The sequence below is a fragment of the Camelus ferus genome, chromosome 5 (assembly GCF_009834535.1).
Source record: "Camelus ferus isolate YT-003-E chromosome 5, BCGSAC_Cfer_1.0, whole genome shotgun sequence".
NCBI lineage: Eukaryota > Metazoa > Chordata > Mammalia > Artiodactyla > Camelidae > Camelus > Camelus ferus.
In genome coordinates this window covers 43,840,809-43,856,857 of record NC_045700.1, presented here as the reverse complement: position 1 = coordinate 43,856,857, position 16,049 = coordinate 43,840,809, and the positions used below count along the sequence as shown (strand labels likewise).

At 34.7% G+C, this 16,049-nt stretch overlaps 1 protein-coding gene across 1 annotated transcript; it reads right to left on the bottom strand.

Moving 5' to 3' along the window:
* Positions 1–318: 318 nt before the first annotated feature.
* Positions 319–14,505, bottom strand: KLHL41 (kelch like family member 41). Its single transcript, XM_006182853.3, has 6 exons — positions 13,270–14,505; positions 9,631–9,788; positions 9,400–9,507; positions 6,626–6,811; positions 4,813–4,959; positions 319–988 (listed from the first exon to the last, which is right to left on the bottom strand). The coding sequence occupies exons 1-6, from the start codon at positions 14,377–14,379 to the stop codon at positions 877–879; spliced, it is 1,821 nt and encodes a 606-aa protein (XP_006182915.1). The 5' UTR covers positions 14,380–14,505; the 3' UTR covers positions 319–876.
* Between the last annotated feature and the right edge of the window lie 1,544 nt (positions 14,506–16,049).

Sequence of the window (16,049 nt, the reverse complement as noted above, 5' to 3'; positions counted from 1 at the left end):
CAGAAAATGGAGTAACAGTCACCTTTCTTTCTATCAGAAATTTGCTGACAGATAGGTCTTTCATTGAAAGAATAGATAAAAGTTAAACCAATGAATATACACCCTCCTCCATATCACCCACTGGCCCCAAATTCTGCCCCAGCAGTGGAAGAATCAATCCATTTCCTAAGGACACCTCCCAATACTACTACCACAGAAACTGCAGTTAATAAATTGAAGAATGTGATTTATTGGCTTTATATCTTTAAAGTTTTAAATTTGATTTAAATGACAAACAATATACTAGTGTCGCAAAAAGAATGGAGGAAAAAAGACAACTTGAATTTGACTTTTTACTTAGAGACTTTTCCCCTTCAAATGATACCCATTTATTATATTCCTCAAATAGCATTTCCAGTTTTCTCACGACGTATAATCTTTAATGCACAGAATTCTTGTCATATCTTGAAGCACAGGGAAAGATTTTTGCTATTTTAAACATTTTTAAAAATGTAGATGTACATGTTTCATTCTCCAATTTCATTTGTAATAGAAAATAAGTGTAAAGATACCTTAGCAATGGAAACGAAAGGATTAGAAAATAATTCAGATTTAGGAAGCTCCTTTACAATTGATTTAGACTGATTAACAAAAGAAATAATCTGTTCAATTTAATATTTAATTTCTTAATAGAAAATGGTTTTAGGCTCTGATCATTACATTGAAGATTCAGTGACTTTGATTGAGGTTTTGATGCCCACTGCTAATCTCTTGGACAGTAACATAGTGAATAATTTCTACATGAATCTCTGTATAGGCTTTTTAAAAACAATAAATTAAAGCCCTATTATCCAAACAGACCACCTCCCAGTCTATTACGTTTTTTCACCTTCTTGTTTATAGTTTAGACAGTTTGAAGAGATTTAACCGTGTTGCTAGGCAACTAGCTCCTGAAGCGTAACGTATTTCCTTCAACATCCCAGCCCATTCTTTTTTATCATCTTCATACCTAATGGAGAAAAAAAAGAAATCAATAAATAGTTTTTGAGAGATAGTTCTATAGATTTCCCTGTGTTAAATACACAAATGTGGTTCTTTGAGAAAACCCTACTGTCTTTTACCCAGAGGAGGATACACTTGACTGGTAGAATAACACTTGAATTCCTCCCAGAATATGCATTCTCTGAGCATATTCCCGAACTACTGGTACTGTATTTAATCTGGATGCTTAGGCAGTTAAGCCTTTTCTGGGAATCAAAGGCTGTCCAAAGATGAGGAATAATAAATAGTTAGACAGTTCATCATTCATCTTTGGACTGATAAAGATGGCTGGTCTCTGTGAGCCAAGATCAGCAAAGAGTAAGAACTGGGAAGAGCAAGGTCTATTAGTCACCTTGATTATGATTTCAGTTGTTCCCATCCACAGGTGCCCAGGATGACACCTGACACTAGTGGGCACTGTGTAAGAAGCTGTTCTCCCCCTTTGTTGTCTTGTGTGACTACTCTTAGACTTTGCACTTGACATTAGGAAAGACCTGGTCATCCTCTCTGAATATTCAGGGTTTTAAAGATACAGACAACTTGAATTCCTTTGAAATGTGTGCCTCTCCTCTGCCTAGTGCCTGGAATGCAGTCTTTGCATGAGAAACTCCCAATCTCTGCCTTCTTTCTGAAGCCTTTCTTGCCTTCCTCAAGAAGTTTGTTGCTTTCTCTTTATTTCTCTCATTGTCCCTTATATAGTATCTATTATAGCAATTCTCATTCTGTTTTAATTTTTTCCCTATATTTATGCCCTCAACAAGTTCAAAGTTTCTTTTGAAGGCAAGTAATAAATCTTATTTACCTTAGCATCTATTAATACTTGGCACATAAGAAATACCCCCAAATCGTTCTATGATGAGTGAATGAGATTTAAAATGATAATTTTTAAAATCAGCTGATGCCTATGTAAGATAGGTGTTATCTGACTTAATTTCAATAATGGACCAAATTTAATTCTCTTTAACAGTTACTGTGCACTGAGTGATTTGTATATAGAGAAAAGTAGAAAAAATATTTTACTGCTAATAAAGGAAAGAATCTTAATTATCTATATAAATTTGTAGTAACAATTTAAATTCAATAAAGAACGGTTTGAATCTCCTAACAAAAAAGTGACCACATTTAAGCAGAGGTTGAGGTTAAATGAAGCTTAAACATTTGCTTCCTGACAGTTATATATTTTTCCTTTCAGCTTAGCCAATCCTAAATAATGGAATAATTTCAAGAAAAAATATGAAAATGGAAAAAAAATTTTTTCATATCATAGTAAGAGGGTCTATAGGTACAAAATATGGTACACTGATAGTTTTCATCTCTTATTTTCATCTCTGCATGTGTGAATAGAGATTCCCTAAAATAGAACAGAGATTGCTGGCCCCCACCCACAGAGTTTCAGTAGGTCTGAGGTGAGGCTGAAAATAACAAGTACCCAGGTGGTGCTGATGCTTCCTTGGGACCACTGCAGATCACTGGTTTTCAGACTTGACATGCAAACTGGAACCACCTGGAGACATTAAAAATACTAATGCCTGGGTCTCATGCCTAGAGATTGACTTAACTGGTATGGAGTATGGCCTTGGCATAAGGATTTTTTAAAGTTGCTCCAAAGTTTATTAACCAAATGGAAAATAATTCTTCCTAAATTTAAAATTTTATAGCCAAGCAGATAATGATGAATGCTCCCTCTTGCCTTTCCCAAATTCAGTGGTTCCCAAACCCATCTGTACATTGGAATCATCCAAGGAATCTTTTGAAAGTTCCAAAGCCCAGACCATACCCCAGATCAATTAAATCACAATCAACAGAAATGGGACAGAGGTGTCAGTACTTTTTGAAGTTCCCTAGGTGATTCCAAAGAGCAAGCAAGTTTGAAAACCACTGCCCAAATCACAAAAGAAACCATAATGAGAGAGAATCCCTCATTCAGGCTGCCCTCAGCCATATAAGGGCTACTCTTAGCAGGAGATGTTATACTTCCCTTTGCTGCCTACAATTTCCTCCTGTTGAAGCAACATGGCTTTTGACCACCATTAGGAACCAGAGTGGCTCATGTGGCATTCAGCTGATAGCACTATTCCTTAACATCAGTGTTTCTCAACTCTTGCTGCACATTAGAATAATCTAGGAAGGTTTTGGGAAATACTCATGCCTGGGCCCTACATGCGGAAATTCTGATTTAACTGGTCTGCATGAAGGCCCAGGCACTGGTATATTTTAAGAGCATCCCAAGTGATTTGCCTACTCACTCTTGGTACCTATCCCTGTTTTCCCAAAACCCTAACCTTCCCAGCCCTCCATTATTTTATACTTTTTTCTGTTGCTTCCAGTCTCCCCCCATCTCTCACCCTCTTACTAAGCCTGACCTCTTTCCTCCCTGGAAATCTTTTATAGCCACTTTTTCTTGCCCTCTGCACAGATACTTACTATTACAACAACATAAGGAAATGATGTCTCAACCATAACTGGTTAAGCTATGGGCCTTTCAGCCTTCCAGTTCACCAGCTGGGAATAAGGCATCACTGGTTCAGGTATGGAACATATGTTATCCACGTTCTAGTTTCAGGCTTAGTGGTATGCCTTCACTGATCACTCTTCCAAAGCTGTACTTACACTTAAATGTGCAAGCAAATCACCTGGGGATCTCATTTAAATGGTTCTCATTGAGTAGGTCTGGGGTGGGCCTTGGGATTCTGCATTTCTAAGAAGTTCCCAGAAGATGCCAACACAGGTGGTCCACAGACCATACTTTGAGTTCCAAGGTTCTGGACAATCTGGTGACAGGCCAGGTAAGGGCATCCAGCCTTGGGACTGGGGCTGGCCTTTAAGATGAGAGGTAAAGCATAAGTTTGGCAGTTTCTGGATAAGTATACAGCAGAAACTCATGCTCACCTCAGGAAACTGAGATCTACCTCCTGTAAACTTAGATCAGCAAGCACAGTGCCTGGACTGAAGGCAGCATGGACCACTCAGCAGACACATGTGGTGTCCTGATGGTGACCAAATATCTATATACCACATGCCCTGCCCCGACTGTGTGACTCTCCTCCATGACACAAGGTACACTTCTGCTCCCAAGACTTCTGGATATACTGGTTTCTATATGATATTCACTGTATTAGAAACTACGGCAAAATACACACACATACACACGCACACACGCACACCTTCTTTTAAAATACATTCATTTTAAGCTTAACTATAAAACAGTTCAATTGAGTAACAACTTCAACTGTCATACGTGGGAGATCTGCCCAGCACCTATCTGGGAGGTCAAATGGATTGCTACTTTTCACTTTTCTTTTTCATAAAAAAGCTTTTATAACTGAATTCTCAAAAAATTGGAAAACTATTTAAATTAGATTCAAAATAGAATTAATGAATTCATGGAAAACTCAAGAGGTTAAATATTTCTTCAGAATTCTCTTTTCTTAGGAAATAAAATACTCAGGTAGAAAGGTAAGAGGTTTGGAGGTAGCCTTTGCTCTACTGGATGCCTAGAGCTTTATATTTTTAAAGCTAGAAGGGAATGTGAGGATCAGTCGTCCAACTCTAATTTACTGATTAAGAAATGGGCCCCAATAAGTTCTTTCCCAACCTCACAGCTAATTAGAAGCAATACTTGATTAAGTAAGTAGCATGTGTAAAAGTTCAGTTAGGTTCAAAGAGTGTTCAGTCTATTACCAAGAAGTAGCATACATTTTGGGAAAGTCTGGCTCACTGTTTAATTCAAAATTGTTTATCAGTTATTTGACTTAACATTTGGTTCATAAAATTGGAATGAAGAAAACTTACTTCCATATGTCATTGACTTCAGTGGGTGCAAACTCTTTGGACTCCAGCTGAATCATGGCAAAACCACCAATGGCATACAGAGATCCAGCCAGGCTGACCAAACTGATGGAACTTCTTTCTTGGGGAAATTCAGTCATTACTTCCCACCTGGGAATTATTAAAGTTACAGAAAATACAATTAATGTAAAACTTTTTAAAATGCCAAATGTACTTACTGAACAATTATAGGAAATTATAATTTAAAAATTCAAGTAGCATAGGCATCCAAAACTAGAAGATTAAATTTGCTATTGGAGAATATCTAAATGTCCCTTTACTTGAAAGAAGTACCAGATTAGATTTTAAAGCCCTCAGTATGTCAATCCTAGAATATTTTACCTTCATCAGTTAGCACCTTCAGCAGTGGTTATCAAACTGTGTGCCATAAACAGTGGGGTTTTGGGGGCAGTTCTAGGGCTTGTAGGTCCTACTGTGTTGGATTTTACTTGAATGCTAATACAAATTTTTAAAAACTCTAATCATCATTTCTCAAGAAATCTCCAAACCCTTTTTAATAAGCATATGAGAAGGATAGTTTAGAAACTAGGGTTGGAAATTTTCTTTTGAATGACTTATATTTCATCCTTTTCAATAAAGGATTTAAGGGAACATTTTAATGTTAATAGCTATATGAAACAGGACAACTAAAGACACAATCAAATTAGCTGGGGAGTATCAAGACTCTAGAATGAGTTAGTCATTTTGATAGCTCTCTATTCCATTACTCTGACGTTAAAGATGGCCCTCATAATTTTTCTCTAAACATTTTTCTAATTATAAAAATAATATATGTACATAGTGGAAAAATCTGGAAAATATAGAAAAGTATAGAAGATGATGAATGTCACCCATGATCATGTCCTTCAGACATAATTATAAACAATATTTTGGTGTAATTTTGTCATTTTTAAAAAAGCATACAAATTTAAATACAAACATCTATCTATACCTATGAACATAACTAAGAACATAGAGTATTTACAATTTTGTGTGCTGCTTCTTTAACTTCTTACAAATGTTTACCTACATTATATAGTCTTCAAAAACATAATTTTTAATGATCATAAAAATCTTATTCCATAAAACTTCCTCATGATTTTCAGATTAACTAAAGTCTGTTTTATAATCAGGCATACATTGTTCCTTAAAAAAGTAATAATAGTGCTCTAATTTTTTCTTCATTGCTAAACTAGGAGTATAAAAACTATATACTCATCCAAATGTGTGAGCTTAAAAATTTGAAAAAGACTAATTCTATATAAAGAACATCTGTCAAATATCTTTTCACATTAACTTTAAGCCATAAAAGCTTTAAAGTGAAAATTTGAAGACAGTTATAAAGAACATAAAAGAATTAAACATCTGAAACATTCGTGCTTTACAAATTTCACAAACTACATGGGTCTTTTCATCCTTAAATTTCAAATCAAATATCCCTGCAGAGACATGTATATCTGTCTCTGTGTATATAATTATTCAGAAGTGTTACCTTTGCATGACTAAATTCACAAAGCTAACAACAAGTAAGAACAAATTTATCACTCCACATTAACTTAAGGGTCATGTGTTCCAAATTACAAACACATATAATGCATCAAGATGTTAGGTGTTTCCTATCTGTACCAGCAAAAGAAACCCCAAATAAGATACTACTTCAGTCCTTGATTCCCTGCCCTCCTCTCCCCATGTGCTAATTAGAAAGCATAATTTTTATCCATAATTAAAAATAAAAAGTACAGTGATTCATACACTGTAGTAAGATATAGTAGCTTACTTATTGGTGACAAGGTCAAAGGCTTCAACTGAAGCTGAAAGACCATCTTCAGTGACACCTCCAGCAATCACAATTCTGCCTTTATGGACTGCCACTCCAAACATGGAACGAGGGGTTTTCATTGGAGCCAGATCTTTCCAATCTCCTTTTCTGGGGTTGTAGATAAACACCCTGTTTGTACACTTTCTGTAAACATAAAACACAACAAAATGGTCCCTTTAGAACATTCCTGATTTGAAAGAAGCAACTTCACTAATCATTTAGCTTTGCTTCTCATTTGAAATATGCAGTACAGCAGAGGATAAGAAAAATTCCAATGTAGTTTTTATCTGAACATGTCACCAGGCAAAGGACAATTCCAAATCTGAGCAAAAACTATTTTATAGCTTAAGTATACTACTGGAAAGTAGGGTCCTTTACTTTTGGCAATTGCCTAGAGGCCCAGACAGAGTACATTTTAATCCTGTCTGCTACTAAATTCAACAGAAGACATAAATAGAGTTTAAAAAAGTCACAAACCCTTTATTGTGTCTCAGTAACAAAAAAGTTTATTTCATTATCTGAATATCCTAGGGATGAGTCAGTTAAAAATTGATTAGGTTGTGAATGCACCTATTTTAAATGTAACTGTAATATGACAACTCATTTCATTTTAGTCTACCACTAATACACCAATGCGTTTTAAGAAATCTGGGACTACAGATTAGACAGCTAGCCATCTGAGCTGATTAGTAATGAGAACAATTTTATATGCTAAATGCTACCAGAAAAACCTGGACTTATCTGAATTATCCTTATTAGTATATTCTTCTGATTTCTTAAAGTTATCTATAATTTACTGATGGGAGTTTGAATTTCAAATTATACTTGATTAACTGGATATATTTGGTAAAGCCAAAAAGCAACCAAACAAAACCTCAACTCTTTGTGAGGACAGTTTTTTTCTTTAATTTTATAAAAGACCACATATCTGGAGCAGAAACATTTCCTTTAATATATGACTATGAATATTATCTTAAAACTTCTTCATAAGATCATGATCCAAAATCATGTTCTTCAAATTTAGTGGCAATAACTAGTATAATTCAGTGCTTGCTTTTAGGTAGTGACTTACTTTAAAGTTCTTGACTTTGGCATTTGTCAAGCAATGCTGTCTTGGTTAATCATATTCTCAAGATTAATATATTGTTACTGACAAAACCTGTATGTTTATTACTGACATATCCATTTCCTAGTTACTAATACTACTTGGAGGAAACAATTTAAATCATTTGGCAGGGTCACTATGTAATACAGAATTTCCATTCCATTTATTCAGGAAAAATCCCCAAAATAAGATTTTGCACTAGGTACGCTTATACTATGGCCTGCCTTTAAATATTTATTTGATGGGACTATCTGGCATTAAGGAGGGTATCAAAATTTCAGAATATGTTATCTTTGAAGATGGATAGATTGTATGAAAACCCATTGATTTTTTAAAATCATGTTTTCTGTAATATATGTCATTAAAATTAACTAATAACCACTATTAACTCCAGAATATAGAGTTCTTTAATTCTAGCACATTTCCATTTTTTACTCTCCTTTCCTGATTTTTCCCTTAAATTCATAATGCTGACTCCTTTTCCAGGATTGGACATCTCTTAATTAAATAACCTTAGCAAATGAAGACAAGCCAAATTAGGCAGAGTTGTCAGGGGCAGAAAATTTGTTCTCACTATTGAAATTGAAAATCTTCCTTTTACCAGACAAGCTACTGTCTTAACTGACTTCTGGAGCACTCTGAACTCACTTCTCCCTTTGGGGTATAAGATTTTTCCTAATTACCTATCCCTTGAGAAGTACCTAGAAATCATTTATATGAAACGTCATTCTGTTTTTCTCACAAGAGACTGGGCGCTAGTGGGTATACCAGGTACATCTGTTCTGTTTGATCAGTGCCTGTTTGTGACCAGTTGTTAAATTTTTTTAAGCATTTTTTATTGATTTATAATCATTTTACAATGTTGTGTCAAATTCCAGTGTTCAGCACAATTTTTCAGTCATTCATCGACATATACACACTCATTGTCACATTTTTTTCTCTGTGAGTTATCATAACATTTTGTGTATATTTCCCTGTGCTATACAGTGTAATCTTGTTTATCTATTCTACAATTTTGAATATTTTGAATATCACCTGCCTAGGAGTAAATAAGTGGAAGCATTGCTGAGAAAGAACTGCCCCCTTTTCAGTCACCATGCTTTTCAGTTTCAAACTCAACTATCTAAACTCTCTGTTATGAATGTGAAGCACAAATCCATGATTTTTATACACTATTATTTTAGTAGTAATATTTTAAATATAACATTAAAGACATACACTTAATTTTTATCTACTGATGGCTAAGTGAATAAAAAGCCCACAATTTTAATGTGGTAAAATATTATATATTATAAATTAGCCAGATAAAAGACTTGCTTATGCTCCTAAATGCTACTTTTTTACTGTAAAAATGCTTATAATGGAGATAAGTTCATTTCTAGCAATATGCTGGGTATATACAAATTTACTTTAGCAAGTTTAAAATTTTATGCAGTTTTACTTCATAAATCATATTTAATATCTTCCAATAACTTTAAAAAATTTTATTCTGAAATTTTACTTCCAAAATACTGTAGGTGAGAACCAAGTCACATTTCAGTATGTAGATTCAAGTGAAAAGAGGAAGGACCCCTTGTAATAAAAAGTCACTTGGATATAAGCCATAAGGAGATTTTAGGGTACTTACTTGTCATCTGTCTTTCCTCCGAGACAATATATCATCCCCTTATGTGAAATCACACTATGGCCATAGACTTTGATAGGAAGTTTTTTAACTTCATTCCATTTTGCTGCCCTAAAATCAGAAGATTATAAAATTTATATGCTTTCAGTAAATTTCAGGTTCTAAAATTATGAATATGTTACAGGCACTCATCTACCTAAATGCTTAGGAGACGGAAATGTCATGCCAACTTACACAGGATCATAGCATAATACTGAGTCCAGTGAAGCCTCTGTTTGAAGGTCTTTACCAGCAACTACATAGATTTTGTCATCTACCTCTCCCAGACCGAAGAGACACCTGGCTGAAGGCAGAGGTGGAAGTCCAACCCACTCAGATGCTATGTTATCAAGCTGAAAGAAAAAATATGTGAGGAATTGTGAAGCTTGTCACAGGTATACCAAGAAAATATGCACTTTATGTATTGTTTAGCAATCATTGAGATAGTCAAAGATCTCACAAGTAAAACTACAATCCAGAAGGATCATATTTTACCTCTGAATTGCCAAGAAAAATGAGAAAATCTACTTTGCTTACCAAAATAGCTAAAAGTACCCAAATCTGCAGAACTTCAAGAAAGCAAAGAGAGAAAAAAATAGTCACCAGAGATTAGTTAGAACTGTGAGCTTTCTTGTCAAATTTTCTCCCCACGTTGCCTTGTTCAGGTTTGAACAAGGAATCATAGTATTTTTAGGACACTGGGAAAAGAGATGTAGCTACCATAGGGAGGGTCAGTATGTGAGTGACCTCTGCGTGCTATATTTAACATGCTCCCAAGCCAGCACCCAGAACAGCTGGACCTGTCGCTCAGTTCACAGACAACTGGGGTGTTAAACATTATCTTTTTTCTTCAGCATTTTTAGATTCTCTATGCTTTACTTTAATACTTCGGATATACGCAGGTGTTATACCCTATAACCTATTTTTTGGGAGTTATTTGAAATACCCTTTTCTCTCTCTTTCCAATTTATATTAGGAAGTAACTGATTGTTTTTGCTTCTGCCAATCCTGCAAGCATAAGACAGCCCTCCAAGAGCCCATCCTTGCTCTGGGATAGGTGATTCTGGTATAGCTGGCATCAACTTTAGTACTTACTATTGGTAATTTTAAGATTTTCCACTTTGCATTTTAGGATACCAAGGCCCAAGAAAACTGCTTTCTGACGGAGCGTCACAGGTTTTTTTGTTCTCTCTATTGCTACTTATATACAGCAGAAGAAAAACGAATAAAACCCAGAATAATTGAATACCAAGAATATATGTAGATATTAAGGGCTGTATATAGAGAGGGGTCCCTATGGAAGCCTATCCCTGTCTGGTCTAGTAACCTTGGTTAAAGCAAAGCACTAATTAAAACTAGATAAGATGAGAAGTTTAATTCCCACATGTGCATTGTTAGTTTGCATTCACTAACTTCTACATCTAGATTGTGATCACTAATATTCTCATTTTTTTTTAAAAAATCCTTTAACAAAAAAGTGGTGTGTAGTCTAGTAGCAATAATAATGAACATTTATGGTAGTTTTTACTCTGTTAGGCTTCATAATAAATGCTTTACACAGATAATCTCATTTAGTCCTCTAGGATAGGTACTTTTATTATCTCCATTTTACAGATGAAGAAACTGAGGCACTGAAAGGTTAAATAACTTGCCGAAGCTCAGAGAGCTTTAGAGTGATACTCAATGCAAGCTGTATAAATTCATAGTTTTTTAAAAAATGGGAACAGCAACCATTTTAATCCCAAATAGGAGAATTTACTGCCCACAGTACTGCTTACACCCCATACTACCCCCATTAGGACACTTCCAACAACAAATGAGACAGTAGACTGCCTGCCAGGGTGTTTTGTTTTTGTTTTTCTTAAATAGATGAGCTGTCAAGCTATTTAACCTCTCTGGCTCCAGTTTTCTCATCCTTAAAATTAGAGTTTGGACGGAGATTACTTTAAGATGTAGTGCTGTTCAAAGATTTAATGAAACTATTAATTTTATGGGGAAAACCCTCTCTTACCTAGGTAAAGAAATTCTCATAATCTAATTCTAGTATACAATCAAAGGTCAGATTAATCCTAACTTAATACATTTTAAACAGAAGTGACCAAGCAGAAAATTTAAAACCTGAAATTCTCATATGTATGTTTTCTTGTGAGTCATAACCCTCTTTTATGGTCAGATGTTTTTATCCTGGCATCTTGTTCCACTATTTATGCCTTTTAAAAGGAGCAAGACATGGGACATGACAGGGAGGTGACCCTTTCAACTCTGCATAACTGTTTCTGTAGCTATATAGAGCATCAGGCAGGTTTCTTTTTTTTTATTATTGAGTTATAGTCAGTTTACAATGTTGTGTCAATTTCCAGTATACAGCACAATCAAGCAGGTTTCTTGAACCAGAAACGAGAGGCTGTGTCATAAAAGTAAGGGCAATTAACAGGATGGAAAAGAATAAAGATAAGGCTATAAATATTCTTTGGATCTATGGTTTCTAGGTATCTGTCTGTCTGTCTGTCTATGTTTTGATGTCATTTTTACTCCTAGATATAATTATTGCCTTTTCAATTGAATTTGCCCTTTCTGAAGTGTATCTGAATTTAAAATTGGGGCTTAGAAAAATTTCTAGCTCACATTCAAATAGTTCTGATTACACTTTCTATTTTATTGTTATATTTCATGGTTAACATTCTTTAATGGAACTTTGAAAATTAAGAAGCATGGTTAACATGTATTATTACAATTACATTTTTCAATATTAGAAAAAGCTGGTTAAAGGGTGTATTTTGTCAGTGCACAGTATGTCACACACTTTGAGAGCACATAGTGACTGTGGTATGACATTCTACACTTACTTATCTTTGGCCTTTCCAACTCAAGAGCCCATAAACCCTAGACCTATGACCTAAACAAACTCTTGAACTATCTGTATGCTATAAAGTACTGGTACTGGATTATTGAAGATGAAGGTTAAGTCACTGATTCCATCATAAACTGATAAAGTATAATACATTGATAATATGAAACAAACTCCTTTCGAACAAACTACAAAGAGGCTGTTAGTTTAGGAGGATTTGCTTTCTTGGAAACGTCTATGGTTTGATAAAGTAGATTAAGTTGTAACAATGTCTAAGTACAACTCTGATCCAAATAAATGTGATCATTTGTCATAAATAAAAATTATCATAAATTTAAAAATTTAAATACAATTAATCAATTCAAATTAGCGACACTTGTGCAGACAAGTTTTTCCTAGAAGGTAATTCAAAGTGTGTAAAATATGTATTCAAGTTCTTTTCCTTTTCAACAAAATTATACTTTAGGCAGTAACCATAAATAAGAGATGAAATGCTACCTCCAGGAATTTTGAATTGGTTCAAGGAAACTTAGGAAAAGGTAGAAAATCTGATCAGTTATAACTTTTTTTTTGTAATGTGTAAAGTAATTTGATTTTGGGAAATACAGTAAGCTATTTTTCAGAAAGAGAATACAAGATTAAATTTAGTTTTTATTAAAATACTGGGCTTTAAAGCATTATAGTCACCATCAATGATAAACATGACATTTTGGGTTAAAGAGCAGAAAGAAAATCATGAGCCATCACTTATACATTAATTAGAACCTCATTCATCAACAGAACTTTTATTGAATATTAACAAGCAGTTAACTGATCTAAATATTTGTCAGCCCTCTAAGTAGTGAAAATGCAAGGGACTGGAAAAGGATGTCAAGCAGAATAAAATGCAATGCAAGCCTCTTGAATAATTCAGAAATCAGCTAACAGGACGGTGAGTAACAGCCTTTCTTTTATGTCTCTACTTACATGAAAATAGCCTTTCTTACCTGGAAGAAGTATGACTGTAGAGGCTGATCTTTATTTTCTTCATCCACATATAGTCCTCCAACCACATATACCTGATTCTGTTGGGTAACAATGCTGGAATGATTTCTGGGGATCTGCTCAGCCAGTGCAGTAAGGTAGCATTCATTTTCTGTGGGATCATAAGCCACTGCAGCTGTGTCATTAATCAAGAGGATAAGGTCTTTGACAAACATTCCATGCCTGGGAATGTCATTCAGGTAACCAGGAAGTAAATCTTCATCACCAACATCACCATTTACCTCACCAGCCCCAGCCTTCTCTGCGTTTTTGCTAGGTTCTGGGAGTTTGCCTGCGAAGGCATCTTTGAGAACTTTGATTTTTTTCTGGAGTTCTGGGTTGCTTTTAATTATATCATCTCTCTCAACATGATCTTTAAAATATTTTTCTGTCATAAGGCGAAAACGGATACAATCAAACACTTCGCTAAGGTTTTTAACCCGGTTTTCTTTGTCTGTTCGCACCCATTTCATCACTGCCTCAAATACTGCTTCTTCCTTCTCTACGTTGAGGCTGTCATTTGAAATGACTGAGATCAGCTCCTGTGGAGACAGTTGCATAAAGTCCTCTTCCTTACAAATCTGTACAAAGCGATCAGACACAAACTCACGGGCAGAGATGGCGAGTCTTGGACAGTCAAGCAGAAGTCCTAATCTTAGGATAGCTAGGCAGTTACCAGGAGCAAGTCTTTTCTGAAGATAAGAAACGCAAACAGTGAACACCGAGGGGATCTGAAAGCGGCTGGCCAATGCAAAAATATCTTGCACATTTCCATCGTTGAGATCAATACTGGCAGAGTATAGATACTTAATGATTAAATCAAGTACAGCAGGATCCACATTATCTAATACTACCTCCTTTTTTTTCTCCTCATCAATTTCAGATAAAAAATACTCACGGAAGTAAGGACTACAAGCTGACAAAATCAATCTGTGGCAAGGAAGACTTTTGTCACCTGCTTTTAGGGTGCAATCGATGAATTTTTTCTCATCCAGGAGATCTTTTAGACCATCCTGAAGAAGGGTGGATTGGTAAAGCCGCAGTTCCTCTGCGAGTTCCCGCTGGGAATCCATTTTGTGAGTAACCTAGGTAAGGAAGGGGACACTAAGGCCTTAGCTCCTCACAGCACACAGGTCTAGCAGTAAAAAGGCAGATCAGTGTGCTTAGCCCAGCTTGAAGCCTTTGCAATTTAATCCCACCAGCTAAATATAGATACCAACTCTAACAACTGGAATTTAGGAGAGCTAGTTTGGAAAGAAGAGTTGTTCTTGCAGCTGTTAGAGATTGAAAGGAACAACTGGAACTTTTCATCACTAAGGAAACAGCTAAGAAAAAAGATTTAAATGAAGATGAAAGCTTCCAAATACATAAAGCATTAGAAGATATTCTAATAAAGGCTACTACAAGAAAATGTTTATTGAACTAACAGAAAACTGAATCATAAAAATGAGTCAGTCCGCTAAAAATGGTCTAGTGGCAAGCAACTTGGCTATCTAAATTAATGATGCAAAGGTCAACAATATGAGGTGAGTTCATTTGGATTCTCATAAGCAAGATCCTCTTTCCAATAACTGTTACACACAAATTTTTATTTTCTGTTTAAAACAGTGAGGTATATAATTTTCCTTTTAGAAGTAGGAAACTTAAAGACTTCTACTTAGGTACTACAATTATAGTTTAAAAAAAAAACCTTTAAAATCATAATGCACCCATCATGATTAAAATAAATGCAGAGAAACTGCTAGTTTTTTAAGATATCCTAAATTATCTTTATCCTTAAGTTGAAAAACTATAATTAGTATTGAATTAAATTATAAAATTATTTAATTTGTTCACACCCTGCCTTGCTCTAAAAGGATTTGATGTGGCAAACACTATTATAATAAAATAAGTAAAAAAAAAAAAAAAAATACAAAAGGTTAAAAGGAATCATCAGGACCAGAAAAGAAAAAATAGTTAAACGTCAACAGTAGGGAAAGAAAAAATCCACATAAATAACAGTATGATCACTAAAGATATTTTGTGATTTTAAGTGTTGATCTTTCATTAAATAAAAATTTAAAAAATAGAACAGATGTAGCCCCACGAGAATGTTACCAACAGAACAGAGAAAAATGATGAAGTGCTACATCACTGTTATAATTTGAAAAACAGCCCTTAATACACACGAACACAAAAAGAATATATAAGTAGAATCGTAATTTAAGTTGTTGATTATACTAGAACACAACATATTAATTATGGGATGCAGAAGGCATGATCTGAAAAAAAATGATCCTTTGCTTATATACAGATAGCATTGTATATTTCTTCATTAAATATTATATTACAAAATGATATTGTCACTTTTTTGAACTCAGTGGGGCAGTAGAAATACCATAATTTCAAAGGTTGGTATTCTTAAACATGCTCAAAAGAACTTAAGCTCCATAAAGACAGGGATTTGGGGGAGGTTTATTGTGTTTAGTGCTATAGCCACAGGGCCTCATGGGTACTCTATAAATATTTGTCGAATGAATGTATGCCCCAGATCAGGTAATTAGGTATTTTTAAACTTAAAGGTCTCCATCCATGAGTAAAGATTTTTTCTTATTTTATATCATGGTGAATTCAATGGCACTGTCAGCTGCTAAAACAACAGCTGAGAGAAGAGCTCATTGACTCTTTTTCCATTTATAGATGCCACTAAAGGTTTTAACGCACTAGAAAAAACTAACAGCTGCTCCCTTGTTTAAACAATAAA